We start from the raw sequence: 21,167 nt of genomic DNA, 5'->3' as shown, positions 1-21,167 counted from the left end.
GGGAGTATTTAAAGGTCAAACCTTTTAAAGAGGGGGTGTAAGGGTTTGGTGGCTGGTAAAAATAGACTAAATCGATGGAATCGTAATCGATGGCAATCGAAAAATGTGAATGATATAATTAATCGATTGATTTGATAATCGTGAAAATGATCGTAATTTTTGTGATTTCGATTTCTCGAATCTTTATCTCTAATCGTCATATAATCGATTTTATCGATTATAATATCTCGATTACATTAAAGATCATTTAATATCGTTTTTTTTGTTTTTGTATATTTTACTTTAAAAAACGGTCTCTCTTGTTTTATATTTATTACAAAAAACTTTCAAAAAATTAATAAAAAATTATAATTAAATAAAAAAAAAAAAACTGAGCTAATCGCCTCCTCAAAGCGTACGCTTTTCGGTCTGGTTTGCTTTCAACAACTCTGGAAAGTAAAAACGCAAACAATTCCTCGCTGTCTATTTTTTCTTCAAATTTTTCTTCCGTTAAACAGTACAGAAGTAAATCGTACTCAAAAAACAATGGGAGTCTGGGGATGGTTTCGCTCGGTAACTCTTTTCGTCAAACAGTAAAATCTAAAAAAAAATACTATATATTTTAAGGGTTTTTTTTTTTTTTAAAAATTATTTTTTAGTCTGACAATGCGTTTGGTTTTCTTCTTTATTAAGGAAAATACCGGTCGGGGGGAATTATCTTATTACTTTTTTATTTTGATTTCTTGAAATTTTGCGATGGGTGGAAGTAAAATATAAAAGTGGGGTCATCAAGAAATGGAGTGAGTTTGAGTTAGCAGGTTTGTAACCTTTTTTTAATATGTGATTTTTTTTTCTTGTCAGTATTCTTCACTTTTACATTTTTTTTATTTATTTGATTTTTTCAGTATTTGAATACATAAAAAAAGGATGGTGTCATGATTTTTCTTTTTTCATTTATGGTTCTGTTTGCCGGTCTACTGTGTGTCATTTTTGCCTACTACACAACTTTTTTACTTTTTTCTTTTTACCTTGGGGGAGGTAGGGGTAATTGTTTTTTATTTTTTTTTTCACTTTGTATTTCTTATACCTGCAAATTATCTTTTTATTTTAATTCTACAGGGCATAAACTTTTAAAAGTAATTTTTTTCTTTTTAAAATTCTTATCTATTTCCCAATTTTTTTTTTTTATTTCTGTAAGTGAAGTGAACCCCTTAAGAGGAAGGGGACTCAAAAAGACATGTAAAAGTAAAAAAGGTGCTATCATCCTTTTTTTGGGGGGGGGAGGGGGGTGGGATGGGGTTACAGAATGTCCCTTCTTTGCTTCCAGTTAGTTTCACTCCGGTTTGCTTGTAGTTAGGTTCACCCCTGTTTGCTCGCAGTTAGCTTTATTCATCCGGTGTGCTTGGGATTAGCTTTCACTCTAGTTTGCTTGTGGTTAGCTTTCACTCCGGTTTGCTTGGCATTAGCTTATGGCAATATGCTGTAAACCCTTTGCTACATGTATGACCTCTGCCATTTCCATTCAAAATTAAAATATAGGCAAATAGTGAAAATAAAAACAAATGAATGAATGAAAAAAAGAAAATTAACCATATTCTTAATGTAGATGTATATTATTTCCTATATACTCTAAATGTTAAGTGCTTTGCTATTACCACGTGATATGCCTATCTACCCCAACATGCAGCCCTACTACCCCCTCCTTATCTACACGAAGGTTACATAATTACCCGTTTTGCAGCATAATTTCCCATCCAGACTTCTGGATCATAATGCTGTCGGTGGAATTAAAACGTTTTGATTGATTTTGTTTGTTCTCGGCTTATTTGGTGTTGCTGTATCGGTACTCCCATATAAGGGCTATACGGGTATGTGCTGCTCAACAGGGTATGCCTTTTGCCTCTCTGACTCTGAAACAGGGTATACAAATCACCCTTTTGACTGTGGAACACTATTAAGTTTAGCTATGAAAATCCGCTCCTCTCATTGGTTTTTCTCCAAGCCACAGACAAAGTCAAGTGAGCGCTTTGTGATGTACGCTAGTGTTTTTATATCTATCTTCATATATTTTTCATTGTGGATATTGTCTGGAACAGGGTACCTATTTTGCACTGTTTGTCTGGAACAGGGTCGCATTGAGCCGTTTTTCTCTGGAACAGGTCCAGAGTCTCAGACTCAGTGGCACACCCCTTTAGTAAATTTTAGGGAGTACCTCTTCCCCCCCCCCCCCCCCCCCCGGGACACGGTAAAAAAAAGTAAGTAACAATATTAAAATTTATAAAAAAATAAATAAAACGAATATTATATTCTTAGCCTTAAAATTGTACAATGGCTTGAATTCAGGTTTCAATAAAGTGCAAAATAATTAACTGGGGAGCTCCGCTTTTAGGCTTGCCTAAATCTATATATTAGTTAATAAACCACGGGAGGGGATGAAGTGCTCTGTACCATTCGCCCTTTTGCCCCATAGCCTCACAGGGTCAGCTTTCCCCTTATAGTGGGGCCCCGCAGTGTTGCTGTTGTTGGTTGTTGTGATTGTTCCCAAGGGTCCTAGAGATTAGGACCCAGTTTCTTGGGAACCAGGGCATGTGGTTGTGTTTGTTCCCAAGGGTCCTAGAGATTAGGACCCCAGTTTCTTGGGAACGTTCCCAAGGGTCCTAGAGATTAGGACCCCAGTTCTTGGGAACCAGGGCATGTGGTTGTGTTTGTTCCCAAGGGTCCTAGAGATTAGGACCCCAGTTTCTTGGGAACTAGGGCTTCCTGAAAGGAAGGAGAGGATTCCAGTCTCTCGTTGCCATCCAACTAACCTGTGATACATGTACCCTGCATGATTTCTATTGATGATTCTGATTGGCAACTCGAGCACTTCATCCCTTACCCCTTTTCTCCCACTGAACTTGTTGTCTTGTTTTGACTTCATGGGTTGGGAACATTAATAACCAAACTTTCCTGTAGTAGATATTTATTTAGCCTAGGTCTCAGATTTTTACTTCTCCCCCTTGAGTTCAAAATCTGTCTACGGTGGGGTGGTGGGTGAGTCCATAACTGAGTTAGTGCCAAAACAGGGGCAAGATCTTTCCCAGAAAAATCGAGATTCAAGAGGCGAATTTCCCGGAAAGATCTAAGTGACTGCATTATATGCCATGCGCATTAGTACCACGGAAGTGCTAAAACGAGGGGATATTTTATGTAAACTAAAACAATACCCTGCTAGTCCTGCTAGCCAAGTCGCTTCGTCTAAGGAAGATCGAAGCGAGCCTTCTTTCGCAGGGTAGTTGAAACTATTCTGGGAAAGTCTCATGGAAGTATTGCTCAAGCAGTGTGAGAGGACAGGTTACACAACAGACATGGAATGCTAAAATCTACTGATTCGCACCAAAATGTGCAGAATTTCTCCCGTTCTGTATTTTCGCTCTTTGTAGCATCAGAAACACTACGTCTTAAAACCTCGAAAAACTAAAAAAAATGTTCATCCTGGAAAGGCAAACAGGATGTGAATTATTTTCTTAAGAACGCCAGAAATTACTTTTATTAAGGCGACAAAGACGTAAGTGAATTCGTTTAATATTCACGTGTTAAAGCTTTGTGTTAAAGGTTTGTGAAGCGAGGTGAAGGAGCCGATCCAGCTAAAAAATATTCCTCTTAAATGCTAAGCAGTTATATTTTCTGAGGGCAAATTTTGTAAGCGGCAATCTATAGCTGGGAGAATGGTTTATTTTTTTTATTATTTCTGCAAAACACACATATTACAATAAACAAATATTACAAATACAACATCTAATCTGGTTTATTGATCTATCATAACAAAGAATTTCCAAGATACCTTCAGTGTCATGAAAAAATGTTCATCCTGGAAACGCGCACAGGATATGAAAATTCTTTTCTTAAGAACGCCAGAAATAACTTTTATTGTGACATGTATTATATGCGACAATTAATCATTAAACACGTAAGTCGAAAGAAGGTCATTGCCAGTGTCGACCAGTGGGTTTAAAACGACTAACACTTAGCAGTTATTCTACACACTGGAGTTTCTGAAGCGAGGTGTAGGAGCTGATCCAGGCATAACAAGCTAAGCAAGGTAGGTAACCAGACTTTAAGAACCTTCTACTCTACAGGGATCTTAAATTCCACAGTACAACTCTTTAGCTGTTAACCGTCACTTTTTTTAAAGAACGTCGCGTTTTTCCTTCGCACATTTGATTCGATTGAATCAAAAAAGTATCAGCATCGTGATTCTTCAGAAAATCCATCTTTCTGTTTGGCTGATCATTTGTTTTTTTTAAATTGGTGCTTTGGTGCAGTGTTTCATTTACCTCTTTGAAAACTGTTTTAGTTTTTACTCTTTGCCTCAATGACTTTTATGGGGTTGTTTAGTTCTTGTCCTACTTCTTCATTGCCATTGTCTTTCGAGCATACCAAGTTGTTTTAATCAGTTCGATCAGTGTTAAAATGATTGAAATTTTCTCACAGCAAATAGAAGTCTAAATTTAATACAAGGTTTAAATAATTATAAGCTGCACTTGTGAAACGATTTACCTTTCATACTGTTCTTCGGTAAAAGACAAAGTAGACTTGATTTTTCAATTGTTAAGAAACTTAATGTGTTCGTAGCTAAGCATGACAATTAATAAGAACAGAAATATTAATAATGTTTAACAACACCAATAGCGCATGGTCAAAGATGGGTACATAATAAGCACGCATAATAAAATCAAAAGTGAGCATTAGATAAAAACAAGATAACTGATAAAAAATGACCATCAAACAAAAGTAAGGCTACTGTTTTGGTCCATAATTCCTTTATACTGCTATCAGCTTTTGTGGAGGGTTTCTTATTAGGCGAGGACGTTGGTCTCGAGCCTTATGTTATGAAGCGATAAATCGGTTTGGGTTTACAACGGGCTCGAAACGGGCGATGGGCGATGGGCGATGTGATGATTCGAACCGAGGGGGATTGGTAACTAAGAATATGGCTTGAGATTTGTTTTCCTTCGCCATCTTGGTTATTCGAGACTTTTTCGCAGCCAGAAGCCTTGACTAGAAGTAAGATTAGTAGCTGATATATTTTTGTGCTCACTTACAAACATATTGAGATTTCATAGTATACAAAAACCTTATCGACACACCGAACTTAATTGTGGTTTACGAGCTGGCATGGGAGGCAGCTGGTGAGTGCTGTTTCGGCAGACCTTTGCCTTTCAAGACTGAAGTTGAACTGGATATAAATATAAGCACTATAAGCACGGCTAATTAAACATCAGGATTGATATATTTGTGATCTGAACTACTGGCGACATTGTTACCTCGGAGCTTTAACTGAAGAGGAGAAGTGCAGAAGAATATATTGTCACAACTGCTGAGGCGAGCTATCAAAAATTTATATCAGTTTGCTTGTACATGTACTTTATTGAATAACATAATGGACATAGTATTTTTGGAATCGAAATAACGATTTTAAAAGACTAAATATATGCTAGATGTTGTTATATTTAATTTGCTGGAATTTATGGATTACAAAGCATTGAGAGAGCTTCATTCGCGATCCCTTCTGTCAACAGAACGTTTTCGTATACTACTAGGTCAGATTTCAACATTGATTTTAATAATGGTGTGCAAAGCAGCAGTAAATATAAACAAGTGATTGTAAAATATGGATACAAATGTTTACCTCTAAGTGATATTAAGTTTTTGGACTTACTGCACAAAATTTACATTACAGATTGTACAGTCAGTGCAGACAACTTGCCTCCTGTCGAATCTATGGATTTGCTCGTCGTTTTGAGTGCTAGAAACCGGCTATTATAGTAAGGACCAATCTTTCAGAAGTTCACACGGGCGTATAATCAACTTATTCAGGGTTTGTAAATAGCGTTAAAGAGTATAAAAAAGGCAAAAATGTCATCGTTCTCGGAAAGGTTAGGCATTCACAAAGAATGAACGATTCAAATGTTACGCTTTCGATAATAACCGAGCAAAAGGGCTCGCATATCACAAGAGTTCTGTTTTACATCGAGGCATGGAATCAAAATAGGAATAAAGGAAAAACTTTCGTGTTGTGGCTTTAAGTTTGATTCGCCCTTTATCTGTTTCTATTGTTTCAAGGAGCAGAAACATATCAACAACTTGTCAGCCAACTTCGATAATTTGCAGCAAATGTTGTCTGAGTTAATATATTTGCCTTCCTGGGATTTGTAAGCGGCAATGTATAGCTGGAAGAATGGTTTATTGATCTATGATAACAAAATATTTCCAAGATACCTTAAGTTTAAAAAAAAAATGTTCATCCTGGAAACGCAAGCAAGATGTGAATTCTTTTCTTAAGAACGCCAGAAATAACTTTTATTATGACATGTATTATGACGACAATCAATCATCAATTAATCAGGATCCGCCACTAGTTAGAAACTGAAACCCTTAGTTTTTTGAGCTCTTCCAGGAGCCAAAACTGCCAAAATGCAGTTTGACAAGATTTATGCCGTTTCAGAAAATTCACTTTTTAAATGTCAAAAGGGCCCGTCTATTTGAGGAAATAAGTCCCTATATTCTCTGTTGCAATCCCCCAAAGTAGCGACTCTTCTTTAAGTCAGTAACACTCCTTGAAAGAAACCACAAGGTCCGCAACCTCTTAGCAGTTTTCGCGCGTTCACTTCCGGGGCGCGCGCTTGTATTCCTATTTCCGGTCCTCTGTTTCTCACTTCTATATGAACTACAAACCGAGGAACTCTAAAGATGGGGCTCCCTTTCCTGAAAAATTAACTTGTGGAATTGCAAAGTTATATCTTTTCTTGCCTGAAAAACCATTTCATTTTCATTTCCAAATATACAACAAACGCAAAGATTTTTAAACGAAAATGTCCATCCGAAAATACCACCCCCTCCTCCAACCATATACAAGATCTTCCGAAAACTGCAGTCCATGAGAAAATATAAGCCCAGGGCTTATTTCGAATTTTACTGTATGTCAAAGATAAGCTCATAGCCGGGATCTGTGCATGTCTTTGTAATTTTAAAAGCCAGCCAAATTTTCCCGTCATAAATATTCTTTGGCCCAGGTCTCAAATTTTCATTTCTCCCGCTTACGCGCTTGGGTTAAGAATCTGTCTAGGGTGGGGTGGGTGAGCCCATGCCTGACTAAAGCGCCAAAACAAGGGCAACAGGGTCAGTTTCTCGAAAACTCAGGATTAAAAAAGGCAGGAAAGATCGAATGTTGGTTTAACGACTGTAGGACTCGCTTTGGGTTTCTTATCGTTATATTTAGAAAGTTTTACAACGTCGTATTTTTGCATGCACCAAAACAATTTTAGACACAGTATTGCGTCTTAATACTGTAGAATCCTGATTTCTCGAGCCTCCGAGGAAAACGCGTGAATCGAGAAATCGGGGGTACAACTACATTGAAGTACTATCCAAGGGGACAAAATGAAAAACCGAATGTCTATTAATTGCCTTTTTCCTTCTCTATCATCAGTCGTCAGCAGAAGACGCACCATGATTTTCTTGTGGCTTTGCAGTTTAGTTGCGGTGTATCTTACGCCATGCCAAGGTAAACCATCCTTCCATTCATTAATACGAAATTTAAATAACCACTTACAAACAACGTAAATGGTAAGTAACATTTGCCATCCACATCATCAAAACCAGTAAGAAAATCAAAGTTAAAAAAACGGCGAAGAAAGGAACAGAACAGCACAATAAAACGCACTGAACTGGGTGAATTAACTGTTTTGCCAAACTGGCTACAAACTCTTGCACATGGTAGTTTAATTTCTAATATGGCATGACGTGATGCGACAAACATAAAACATGTTTGGCCCCGGTCATGGTCCTAGAGTGCTAAACAGTTTAACTGATTCATTGGGTATCAGCTTAGAAACTAAATAATCGTTCTTAGGTATACACAGTTTGTGTTTAAAGCTTGCAATTTGGACATGTATATGCATGAATATATTGTAGAGGCACACAAAAAAGATCAAAATCCGAATTATTCAGAAGTTGCACTCGAGCCTACGGAGAAAAAAATCAAGTGAGACAGTGTGACAGTCTTTAGTTCCAGAAAAATCCCGCGGCCTCACCATCATATGTGTGGCTCTCTGATTTTACAAATGTTACTACAATATTTACTTTCACTTGTTCCAACTTTGAAGAGGTAAAATTCAACTTATCATGATCAGAACATATCATAATATCTTACATGTTACTGATTTTCATTTCAGCTGCTTCGTCCAATTGTGAGAATCCTCCACTAGATATATCTCTCGTTATTGACCGAACGAAGAGTGTAGGGGGTGGTAACTACGACGCCATGTTGGACTCGGTCATGAATCTCATTTCCAAGTATGATGTCGGTGAAGACAGAACTCACTTCTCAATCGTCACTTACGCTGGTGACGCCGAAGTCCGCGTGAGTCTGGACAATCCAAAGTACCACAGCCAAGCGGCGCTAAAACAACTTATCCAAGACATGAAGGACAAAGACAAGCTAGGAAATCCCACACGCAATGACATAGCACTGAAAACGGTTGGCGAAGATGTGTTCGTCGAGAAGAATGGAGATCGACCAGAATCGCCAAACATCATGATAATTTTTACTGACGGGGGAACGCACAAAAATTCAGAACCTTATGATACTGTGTTGCCAGCACTTGAGGTGAGATATTATACCACTGAATACATATGTATGTATATATTTTTATAATTTGTGGCTTTTGTTATCTATTCTTACTTTACTTAAGCTTTCTTTGCCAGAACTATAATTGTGGAAACCCCAGGACTAATAAATAATGGCAACCACTATCATTTTTCATTGTTATTGTCAGCATAATAAAATTCATAATCATTATTATAAAAATTTCAACGAGAATGAATATAATGAGCTCGTCTGGTATTTGTTTTTCTGGTAACAGTTTTCGTAAAAAAAAAGACTGTTTATGGCGACTGACATTACAACAAGCCGAGCGCAAGTCATTTTTGCAGTGAAAGCGCCAACTTGTCCTATTCCGAATGACAATTTTCGAGTAAACTACAAACCGTACCTCTGGTTGTTGCTTATAAAACCTATTACATTACAGCTGCGTACAAAAACCCATTACAAGTATCTCCCCTTCGTATAAAAATCTTACTGCCTGACTCTTGCAATGGGGGTCCTTATAGTCATTTCGTTTTTTTTTTTTTAAAGATATAATATTTCTCTGTCCAACACAGGCAAAAGGAGTTCATCGAGTGGCAGTTGGCATTGGGAAGAACATTAAACAATCAGAGCTTGAGACTATTGCTGGAGACAAGGACCGAGTTGTAAATGCTAAGGATTTTGAAGACCTGAACAACCAGCTGGATGATATTCGTGAAGTTACTTGCAGTAAGTATTTTGTCTGCTTTTTAAGTCAGTCAGTCAGTCAGTCAGTCTGTCAGTCAGTCAGTCAGTCAGTCAGTCAGTCGGTCGGTCGGTCGGTCGGTCGTTCGGTCGGTCGGTCGGTCGGTCGGTCGGTCGGTCGGTCGGTCGGTCGGTCGGTCAGTCAGTAAGTCAGTAAGTCAGTCAGTCAGTCAGTCGGTCGGTCGGTCGGTCGTTCGGTCGGTCGGTCAGTCAATCAGTCAATCAATACCTCCCTTTGGAGTGTAAGGCACAATAAAGATTTACTGTTACTGTTACTGTTAGTCAGTCAGTCAGTCAGTCAGGCAGTCAGTCAGTCAGTCAGTCAGTTAGTCAGTTAGTCAGTTAGTCAGTCAGTCAGTCAGTCAGGCAGTTAGTCAGTCAGGTAAATTTCCTACCGATTGGAATATTGGGGTGATAAAACCCATTTACAAAAAGAAGGGCGATAAACGCTCGCCAGCCAACTACAAGGGAATTACTCTAACAAGTTGTTTAGGAAAATTATTCACATCAATTTTACAATCAAGATTAAATAAATTCATCGAAACTCACAACATTCTCAACCCAGAACAATTTGGATTTAGACCAAATGCGAGAACAACAGATAGTCTTTTTATTTTGCAACAACTCATTCATAAGTACACTAAACAACATAAGAAGCTTTATGTTGGTTTTATTGATTATGAGAAAGCTTTTGATAGACCTTGATAGCGTATGGCAGTCTGGGTTGATTTATAAGTTGCAACGTTACGGTATCAAAGGCAAATTCCTAAATGTCATTAAGTCCATGTATTCTTCGATTAAGAGTTGTGTTCGCATAAATAAAAACACAACAACGGATCTGTTTTCATGCAATAAAGGCATAAGGCAAGGTGATGGATTAAGTCCAGTTCTGTTTTCTTTGTTTATGAATGATTTACCAGATTACTTTAGAGTCAAAAAATGCAAAGGGGTAGTATTAAACAATCAATTACTTAATTGCGTAATGTACGCAGATGATCTATTAGTATTAAGCGATTCTCCAGAAGGATTGCAACAATCACTTGACGTTATTCATAAGCACGCTCAAGAATGGAAGCTAAAAGTAAACACCAAAAAATCAAACATCATTGTATTTAGTGGTAACGGTCAGAACAAACACAAAAAAGATTTTAAATACGACAATGAAACTTTAAATATTGTCGACAAACAAACATATCTAGGCATAGAAATGACATCTTCTGGTCGTTACACCTATGCAAGAGAAATAATTAGCACCCCAACAAATTCTGTCTTGGGAGAACAGACTTGAACAACTTACACTGAAAAACATAAAGCTTACTTGTTTATAGGCTACCAAAGTTATTTCCATCATTAAACGATTTCTATTCAACATTGATTCATCAACAATTGTGATACGAAATAAACGTTTCGATGCTTTAGTTAAACCCATACTTTTGTATGGTTGTGAAATATGGGGACGCGAACTTTTATCATACAAAACACATTTCGATAAAAGTACAATTGAACAAGTTCACATCCGGTTTTGCAAACAAGCATTAAATGTACCATGGTATGCAGAAAACGTAGCATGTAGAGCAGAACTAGGTCGATAGCCTTTAGCAATAGACATTAAAGCATCTATCTTATGCTATTTTCAAAGATTAGAACATAAGATAACCAATCCCATATGAAATGATGTATTTCTTTACGCCAAAAAACATACTAAATCTGTTAGTTTATTAAATGATGATGAAGCATTAGGAATTCTCTCCGATAATGACACATCAGCCCCACAACTTTCAACGAATTCTAGCACTAAAATTAAACATAGGTTAAGAAAAAATTATTTCCAAAATTGGTCAAAGGTCCGAAATTGCGCGTCAGTTAGCTCTAGAGAAAAATTCACTCACAAAGAAGTTAAAAAAGATTACCAATTAGAAGAGTATCTCACTACAGTTAAAAATCCAGCGCATCGAATAAAAATAACTAAGCTAAGATTAGGGGTACATTCCCTACGCATACAGACTGGAAAATATGAAAATGCAGGAGCATCCATACCAGTTGAAGAAAGAAAGTGCTTGGTATGTAAGGAAAACCACATAGAGGACGAACAGCATTTTTTAATGTATTGCAAAGGGTAAAATGATATTAGAAAAGAGCTTCATTCAATCGTGTCACAAACTGATCCTCGCTTTGTAGGTTTAACTGATCATGAAAAAATAAAGTACCTTCTTAAACTAGATAATTATGCTACCTCTAGAATCATAGCTAAATATATCTTCCTAATGTTTCAAAAAAGAAAAGAAATTTTAAATTGAAAGTTATATCAATAAATAGTTGTATAATTAACAGTCATTGACTAGAAAACAGCAAAAAACCAAAGATGGGGGTCGGCCTTTCTCAATACATAAGACAACTCCTCACAAAATTGAATAAACCCCAATATACAAAACTCTTACTTCTCTTAAAACATCTTTTTGGCAACACCTCATTACATACGTCTCTTAAAAAAAATTTTTTAAACATCTAGTCCATTTGTACATATGTCCTTTTAACCCTCGTTTTAAAATAAAACTGGAAAAAAAAAACGCCATTTATAATGGCCTGAATCACTCTCCAGGAGGGAGGGGTGAATTTATGAACTTAACAACTTCAAAAAAAAAAATTTTTAAATCTACCTTTATTACCAATAACCCCCCGTACAAACTAAAAAAAAAACCTCCGCCCTTTTTCTTCTTAATCTCCTACATAAAAAACCAACTTGACGTCTCACGAAATACTACGCAATAGCAATCTTTAATTTTTATCAATGGACACCAATAATCATTCTTTTCAAATATAATTATATTTTCTTATCTTACCCCGTCCTTTACGCTCAAATGTCTCACTCTTTACGAACCCTTCGCTCTACCCTTATTTTTCAAATCCCCCTCTCCACCGGGTGCTCCCGCTGCGATCCACCTCTGGACGCGAGTGCCATCCCGTCCTGCGTTCTCTTTCTTTTCCACCTTTTGGATCTTCTTTGTTCCCTATATCAAATAAAACTATCGTATTGCCTCTTTTGGTGGGTCACGGTAGTGGTGTCGGCCTTCGTGGTGTGGCGCTGACAAAACGTCACATTGTCTTTCTTTCTTACTTTTATTGTTGAGTAGGAAAAGCAGGATATTAGGGGGTTGGAGGGAAAATTTTAGGCATTTATTTGTGGTATTAACTAATTTTGCGGGTTGTCAATTGGATCGCCTCGGTTATTTCTGGTTAATAATTACTCCCTTGGATGTGCGAGGCGTTGAACTACTCTATTCTGAACTTTCTTCTTTTTGCGTCCTTTCTCTCTCGATCCTCATTTTCTTTACTAGTGACTTACTGTTTCGCCCTCTTTCTTTTCCTAAACGTCTCCTTCGCTTCCCTCGTGGGCTTTCAACCCAACCCTGGAGTTTCTTTTCTTTCGTGGGTACTCTCGGTGCACTCCTCTCGCGACGGGGACGACTGTCCTGTGACCTTTTCTCCCTCTCGTCTCCTCTCTCCCTTTCCCCCGTTCCTTGTCTTCCGCCTGTGTCTGTGCCACGCCCTTCCTCTTCCACACTGTCTTAACTGTTGGGCTGCTTTTCATCTGCTTTGCTGGCGTGGCGTAGTGGCATACAATCGAGATCTCGCCTTGGGGGGCCTTCTCTTCTCTCCTTCCCCCACACATACTTTCCCCCTTTCCAGACAGAAACTCAACTACAACGCTATTCCTTTCCTTCCTCGTTTTACCCCTTTCTATCCCTTCCACTGCTTCTCCCAACCACTACATTCCCCTCTTTTCCTGCTGTGACCTCGTGCTTCTTCCTTTTTTGCTTCTCCTTTCCTCTCCTTCCCTACTGTGGATCTGTCCTCGTGCTCCTGTCCTCTCTCCTACTTCACGAGCAGCGAGGCGTATGCTCCAGCTGTCGTCGTCTCTACTGGGCTCTTGTTGACTGCGAAGGTGCTCTAGTGGTCCGCTCTGTGTGGCGTCTTCCCTGTTTCCACTGTTCTTCTCTTTGTACCTCACTCTTCCTCTTTTCCGAGTCACTCATTTCTCTCTTTCTGGGGCGTTCTCCCTCCTCCAGAACCTTTTTCGTGCACCGAGCTCTTCCTTGCTTCTCTTGGTACGTGCGGCTTGCTTTCCAACTACCGTCTCCGGGCCTATCAAACTTGACTTGACTCTGGGTCGGTGGTCGGTGGGTCTTTTTGTCGTCTCTTTTCGCTGGCGATGTATCTGTGTGATCACTTTGGGCGAGACGTCGTGTCGCTGCTGCTAGTGCAGTGGTCTCACATCTTTCTCGTCCGACGTGCTCTCCGTTTTGGTGCGCTTGGCGTCTTTCCCTTCCCTCTTCCCCTTCGGGGGCACCACCTTCTTCTGTGGTCTCTTGGTTCTGTGCCCCTTCCGTTATTCTTCCTGTAGCGCTTCGTGCGCGCACACTTCGTGATCATATTTCTTCCTGCTGGCTCCTTTTCTTTTGGGCCTTTTTTTGTGGGTTCGTCCCCTTATCTACTACTCTTTCGGCTGCTGGTCGTCCTTTATATACTGGTACATGTTGACTGGTCCTTTTTCATACTCCGGGCTGTCTTCATCTCTCTCTGGCTCCTTCTTTTGCTACTGTTTTCGCTTCCCTTCCCCACATTGTTCATTTTTACTTCTTCTCTTTTCCGTTTTCTCCCGTCCTCTCTTTTCTTTTTTCTGTCGGTCCACACTGAGAACTTACGACTTCCTAGTAGCTTTTTTTACTTGTGTGTCGTGCTATCGGACTACCTTCCATCTGTTTTCTCTCTTCTTTACTCGCGTCTTTCTCTGACGCTTTCTTCTCGTCCTCTCTTCTCTCTCCTTCTTTCCTTTCCTCGGGGGGGTGCGTTTCTCTTCTCTTTTGTCCCTCCTTCCGGTCTCTCTTTCTTCCTTACTCCTTCTTTTCGTTCTCTTCTTTCCCTGGTGCACATTGTATATTCTATTATGTCGCGGCGCGCGTTACTAGAAACGTTTTATACGGGGAGGCACCACGCCCTCAAATCCAACCCCTTACCCTAGCGGGGAGCAAGGGTGGCGCAGTGGTGGGCCTCCCTCCACCATGTGGCCCGGGTTCGATTCCGGCCCGGTACCATATGTGGTTGTTTGTTGTTGGTTCTCGTCCTTCTCCGAGGGTTTTTCTCCGGGTTCTCCGTTTTCCTCCCTCCACACCAACACTTCCTTCCATTTCTTCAGTGGGATCGGCACCTAGTGGAAGTCCACTGTAATCCCATTTTTTTTTTTTTTATTTTATTTATATAACATTTTGGAGCACCTCTTTCGTAACCTTTTTATTGTGTCCTTCTTCTATGACTACTATATTACGGGAGTTTCGTGTCATTTTTCTAGTGCCAGTTGCGTCTGTTCGATTTTTGCTTTTCTTGTTTCCCACCCTTTCGACTTTTCAGCGGAGTCTCGCCGTATAGGTCTTACAGGAAGTCCCCCATTCCCCCGGGACTGACGCTCGATTTTTTTTTCCTTATTTTTTTTTCTTTTTTACTTCTATCTAAACTAAAACTAAACGTTTTATACGGGGAGGCACCCGCCCTAATCAACCTCTTACCCTTTTATATACCGTTTTGAGAGGCCCTCTTTCGCCTTTTATTGATGTCCCGTTCTATTCTACATGACATGACATATATAAACCGGGGTTTTCTGTCTTTTTCCTTAATTTTCGTTGCGTCATTCTTCATTTTTCCTTACGTATTTCTTACCCTTTCAGACCTTCGGGCGGGCCTTGCCGAGTCTCAGTCCCCATTCCCCGGGACAGACGCTCGATTTATCTTTTTTATTTTTTTTTCTTTATAGTCTCACTTTTTCTCTTCTTCCTTCCTCTTCTTTTTCTTTCCCTTTCCTACCTTTTTTTTTTCGGGTGCAGTTCGCATCGTCACTTTTCTTCTCTGCTGTTTTTCATGATTTTGGCGGGCATTGTCGCCGGCATAGTAGTGTTCTTTCGCCTCCCACACTCTATTCCTTGCGCTCTTTTTCTTCTCGCTGGCTCTGGGATCACTCCTCTATTTCTGGGGGGAGCGCCACTACATCGTGGCGAGGGCTCGCTTTTCCTTTCCGTGCTTCTGGGCGTCTTTTTTTCTTCTCTTCTCTTTTTTGCCTTTCCTTGCGGCTGGGATGTTTCCGCTACGTGTTGTTTCTCTCCTTCCTTTCTTTGCTCTCCTCTTTTTCTCTCTTCCATTTTCTTCTCCTCTTTTTCTTCCCTCTTGGGTAGCCTTGCTTTTTGGCTGCTGCCCTCTTCTCTCTCTCTGGCGCCGTCTCCTCTCTTCCCCTCCTACTTATTTCTCCCGTCTCCTTTCCTGGCCTGTCCCCAACTTCTCTTTTTGCTTCACTGGATCGGGCGCGGGGCTATTTTTTCCTCCCTTCTCCTCCCCTCTCCCCTTGCCTCTCCCCTACCCTCTCTCCCCCTGCGAGTTCTCTCGCCTCTTTTTCTTCCTTTTTTTCTTGTTGTCTCTTCTTCCTCTGACTCGAGGTTCTCCTATCCTGTGCTCTCTGTCATATGCTGTTGGGGGGCACATCTGTCTTTTTCTCCTGGGCTCGGTGTTCCTCGTGCCTTGTTTCTGTTCTTTCTGTCACTTCTTTTTATTTTTCTCTTCTGCCCTGTGGGGGTGAGTGGACCTCTTCTCCTATACCGTTGAGGGCTTTATTTTGTCCACCTACCTATTTTTGTTAGTCTCGCGCCCCTCTTTGACTGCCTGCCTGTTCTCGTCAGTGACTGTATCCATTCTCTTCTTTTCTTTTTTTTTCTATTGCTATCACCTTTATTTATTCTAGACTCCTCCTTTTGCACATTCTTTCTGTCTGGTGTCTCTATTCTTCTTTCATGGTCTTCTCTTTTTTTTTGGGGCTCACTTTTCTCTATCACTCTATTTTTTCTTTGCTGCTTCGGCTGAGGCTTTGGTGTTCCTTTGACTCCTTTTACTAGTCTGAGGATATACTGATGGACTGATGACTGTTCAACTTGTGGGGGGATTCACGGCTTCGCTGCCACTCAGACTTCGCGCTTGGTCCACCTGATGACTGGAGAGTGTCACCAGGAATGTCGTGACTGCTCCGCTTTTTGTTCTGTCCTTCGACATAGACATGTATTTCCTTCTGCGACTAGAATCGACCCTCCTTCACCTGACGTCCTTTCGCTCGATCCTCTCTGGATGAATTCGCCTCCCTTACTTTCTTGCCTTTCGTGGTGACGTCTCCGTCGAGTTGTCATTTGTTGGTTCGGGGTTCCCGTCCTGGTGGTTCCGGACTGGTCTTGGGGAGAATGCAGTGTCATGTGGGGGGGACGACGACGCCTGCACGTCCCCCTCCATCTCGGTGGGCCACGTGCATCGGCAGCCTGGGCTGGGGAGGATGTACACACGGAGCCGTAGCCTTCTTGCTTTGTTCGTTTTGGTGGTTTGTTTCTTCCTTTCCTGACTTCGTCAGTCCGTCGGGCTGCCAAATGAGGGATATGATGCTGGCTTGGCTCTTGTTTTGAGTTGTGATTATTTGTTTTGCCGTACCTGGTGGTTACACGGACTGGTCTGATGGGGAGATGCAGTGTAACATGTGGAGGGGAGTACAAGACGAACAACCTGCCCAGTCCCCCTCCATCTAACGGTGGGCCAACGTGCATCGAGCAAAGCCTGGGACCTGCAGAGGACGAAGATGTACACACAGGACTGTGGATGCATACTAGATCTTACCTGTTGATATGCAGCATGGTCTTTTCTGCGCGATCGTGTCTTTGACTTGCATGACCGGTTTTCTCTTCTCGGTTGTCGGTTCATGAAGTCTTCTAGGTGTTGCATGATTGGATCATAGGCATACCGGACATTCGCGATTCATCTGAACATTCTCTTGGAGATCTCGATATTTTGGGGGGATCACGCAGTATTCTGTTGTAGTCATGGTTGGTTGTACTGACTGGTGCAGGTAGCATGTTAATTGTGCTCGGTGGAGTCCATTTGGCCTTGGCACTGAATCTGCTAGATCTTCCTTGATATTTCGTGACTTTACTCTTGTCTGTAGTGACATGTTATTGGGGCCTGGAGATCCTTTGACTGGACCACTGGATTGCTTTTCATGGGACACACACATTTGGCATAGCAATGTCGCATTTGTTCCACTGACACCTGACATTCTGCGCAATTGCACCCACACAACAGTAGATCCTGTTTTCTTCCTTCCCCCATCTGTTGTTCGGTTAGTGATTTTGGATGGCAGGCTCAGATTCCGATTCTCTGGCCACAGGATATTTGTACTTGTGGTCTCACGGGCTCGACTGCACAGATGCAGTGATCATATGTTCGTTATTGTTGGTTTCTGATCGCTCGCAGGTAGATGGCAATTGGTCTCCTTGGGGCACCCAGGTCCGTGTGACAGTCCTGTGGGGAGGTACACGAGAGACAAGAACCTGCACCAATCCACCCCCCTCTGGAACGGTAGACTGTAGGAGTATACTGCGGCCGTGCAACACACACCATGTAGTATTCAGACATTCTGACATTGTCTTCCGAGACGCTATGGACCTTCTGTTTCTCCACTCATCTCTGCAGTGGTGGATCCAGGGGGGGCCCGGGGCCACCTTTGGTCAACTTGGTCCGTGGCGAGGAATTATTGTGCTGGTCCCCCTCTTTTCCGGCCGGGTCTGGATGATCGGGCCACCAACTGCCTAGGTCTGGATCCGCCACTGATCTATGATGCTCCTGGTTCTGACGTCCCGCTTGCTAGTTTCTTTCTTCTTTTTGTCCTCCTCTCTCTTGCGATGCCTCTTGGTCCAGCCGCCTCCACCAACCTTGCGGACTCTGACGTCGGGTCTCTCTCCTGCTGCCGGAGATGGCCGTCGTTTTTCCTGGCTGAGACTTGACATCGGCGGGACTGGCGATCTTCTCTCGCTGGGGCGCTACTGGCGGTGTGCAGTTTCCCCTTCGGGCCTTCCCTTCGCTCTTCTGCATTCTCTCGCTTTTCACGGATCCCCTATTCGTTCTTCGCGAGGGCCCACGAGCGTGATTCGACGATGGGCTTCTCGCCCACGATCCCCCTCTTCGGGTGCGTCATCTGTGCACAACTTGCCTTCCTCTGTGGTGGGATCTCTCTCTCGGGCTGTCGCTCGTGATCCTGGTTGCCGGCCCATCGACGGTCGAGCTCGAGCCGCACATTCGGGTGGAACAGGACCGATGGCCCTAGAACTGGCGCGGGATTTCTTTGGCTGGGAGACAGCGGTGACAGACCAGATCCAACGTTTGATTGTGCTCACAGATGGCGACACTCGAGGCAGCACCATTCGCCAGTGATCCCTCCTTTGGAGTGAGTTTGTATTGCCCCTTTTTGGGACATATGTTTCACATTGACGTCAACGCATTAGTGTTCCCGTTTACTGGCTAGGAGTTTGCAGTATTCGTCGATAGATTCAGATCAGATCTCCGACCACGTGATGAGATACGATGCACGAGGTGCCTTGGAGGAGCTCTACACTGCACATGTATCTTGCGGATGCAGACGTCAGGGAGTGCCGTCGGATGGAGTGGGGTGATGTGGGAGCTCCGGCGATCGCCAGTGCCAACAACGATGTTCTACAGGTTTCCGGCTTGGTTCTCGCACTGAGATAAGTGGCATGTGAGGGCATTCCTGGTCGTTGCTCGCAGTGAACTCGGTCGATGAGGCATGGATGGTTGGCACGTTGGCGGAGACTGGTAGTTGATGAGTATCAGTTCCGTTTCTGATCATGGGCTCTGGGTTCTCTGAGACATTAGTGCCTCTCCAGGTATGATACGATAATTGATTGATTTGGATGTCGTGGGCCGCATGCTGTCCCTACTATGATTCGATTGATTTGATGTTGTGGCCGCATGCTGGCCTTTCCACCACTCGTTTTGGGTTGCACTGTCGGGTATCGTGGGTTGCTGGGCAGCTCACACTGACATCTTCGGTGTACTGGCATCCAACCTGGGTTGGCCACTTGTGTTTCTGTGTTGTTCACGGCGATGTGGCCTGGGGATCTTTGGGGTTGCAGTGGCTGTGGCGGTGGGTCCAGGTTCGCACTGCGCCCGCTCCCTTCATCTGGGAGCAGACATGCTCCACCTTCCCAGGACGTGGTTCACTGTTGTGTGAGTGTTTCTGGACCATTCTTCGAGGGCATGGCACACTGTGACTGTTCGTCATCCGACACACGACTGTGACTAGTGTGCCCCCAGCTATGACGTGACTGGTCCCTGTGGCGACGCCTTGCTTCCTCTCCGCTCCCCGCTCCGCTGGGGCTGGCCTGTCTCTCTGGGCGTGGGGCTACCAATGTTATCTGGCGGGACTCCTGCTCGACTGCCAGACGGACTCCAGTTTGCGGCCTTCGGGCGATCCACTAGTGACATGGATCACGCATATTGATCATGGCATAGCCTTCTCGTGTTCTATTTGATGATCGTTTTCTTGATGATTGTATCATTGGCGTTTTGACTTGTTTCTAGACATTGCTGAGGCATTTGCGACATAACGGGCTTACCATTTCTGATTTGCCATTATTCGGCTTGTTGATCAGGCTTCGGCTTCGGACATGATGTGACTACATACACTGAGGCTCTTCTTGTATAGTCCAATAATTACCGTAAACGTTTGCATTGTAATTTCATTGTTTGTTATTAAGTAATTTGTTAGCATAGTTGCTATAACACCTTTATTGTAATATAACTAGACCAATACCTCCCTTTGGAGTGTAAGGCACAATAAAGATTTACTGTTACTGTTTACTGTTAGTCAGTCAGTCAGTTAGTCAGTCAGTCAGTCAGTCATCAGTCAGTTAGTGAGTCAGTCAGTCGGTCAGTCAGTCAGTCAGTCAGTCAGTAAGAATAAATTTGAATGATGTGGCTCACTTTTTGATACACATTATACAGGCCTATGGCACAATAGCCTATGGTAAAATTATTTTGACCCATTTCAGCTGCTAAAATCGAAGCTGATGAGCTAATTTAATAGAAGAAATATGAATGAATTTCCTTTTTTTAAGTGTTACTTTTTCCTTGTATAACCATTACTTTTTGTAGATATCGATGGAGGATATACTGAATGGACTGAATGGACGAAATGTTCAGCAACTTGTGGTGGGGGAATTCGACGGCATTCAAGAACCTGCACCAACCCTAAGCCAAAAAACAAAGGGAAAACTTGTATTGAACAAGCGCTTGGTCCACCTGATGAAACTGGAGAGTGTAACACCCAGGAATGTCGTAAGACTGAAAACATCGCGCATTTTTCTAAATTAGTTTATCTCGATAAACCTTCAAGGACCATAGACATGTATTAAATCACATTCTGCGACATATGAAATTACCGACCCTCCTGTAAACAGACACTTTGGGACCTGAAAAAAAGTACAAAACTGTCATATCGTTAACTCGGATTTACCCTTTGCAACTCGACAATTGGGATGATAATTTACATAGCCTCCCATTGACAAAATTTCGTAAAGCGATTTTCTGTTTTATTAATTATAAATTAAGGCTTTATTCGAAAATTTCTGTTAATGTTTCGTATAACGTTGGTGACGATTTAACTCATAAACGTATAACAAGATTTAAGATTGTCATTGAATTAAGTTGGTAATCGAGATGTGATTTGCCCTTAGCCGTACCTGGTGGTTACACGGACTGGTCTAAATGGGGAGAATGCAGTGTAACATGTGGAGGAGGAGTACAAAGACGAACAAGAACCTGCACCAGTCCCCCTCCATCTAACGGTGGGCCAACGTGCATCGAGCAAAGCCTGGGACCTGCAGAGGACGAAAAAGAATGTAACACACAGGATTGCCGTATGTTTTCCATTTCATTTGCATTTGTT

At 41.9% G+C, this 21,167-nt stretch overlaps 1 protein-coding gene across 3 annotated transcripts in view; it reads left to right on the top strand.

Moving 5' to 3' along the window:
* The window catches only part of LOC144658999 (coadhesin-like), a 73,126-nt gene that overhangs the window by 39,336 nt on the left and 12,623 nt on the right, over window positions 1-21,167 (top strand). The window contains exons 2-6 of one of the 3 annotated variants that reach the window (XM_078519521.1): window positions 7,451-7,525; window positions 8,196-8,629; window positions 9,184-9,337; window positions 20,375-20,557; window positions 20,956-21,138. In XM_078519521.1, the coding sequence (XP_078375647.1) occupies window positions 7,471-7,525; window positions 8,196-8,629; window positions 9,184-9,337; window positions 20,375-20,557; window positions 20,956-21,138 (1,009 nt within the window). In that variant the 5' untranslated portion in view covers window positions 7,451-7,470. The remainder of the gene's footprint in view (window positions 1-7,450; window positions 7,526-8,195; window positions 8,630-9,183; window positions 9,338-20,374; window positions 20,558-20,955; window positions 21,139-21,167) is intronic. The other 2 variants (XM_078519523.1, XM_078519520.1) reach the window with 2 other exon arrangements.

Source organism: Oculina patagonica, chromosome 6 (genome assembly GCF_052425735.1).
Source record: "Oculina patagonica isolate OP01 chromosome 6, crgOcupat, whole genome shotgun sequence".
NCBI classification, from domain to species: domain Eukaryota; kingdom Metazoa; phylum Cnidaria; class Anthozoa; order Scleractinia; family Oculinidae; genus Oculina; species Oculina patagonica.
The sequence above is the reverse complement of the archived record's forward strand: the minus strand, read 5'-3'. Positions and strand labels throughout refer to the sequence as shown.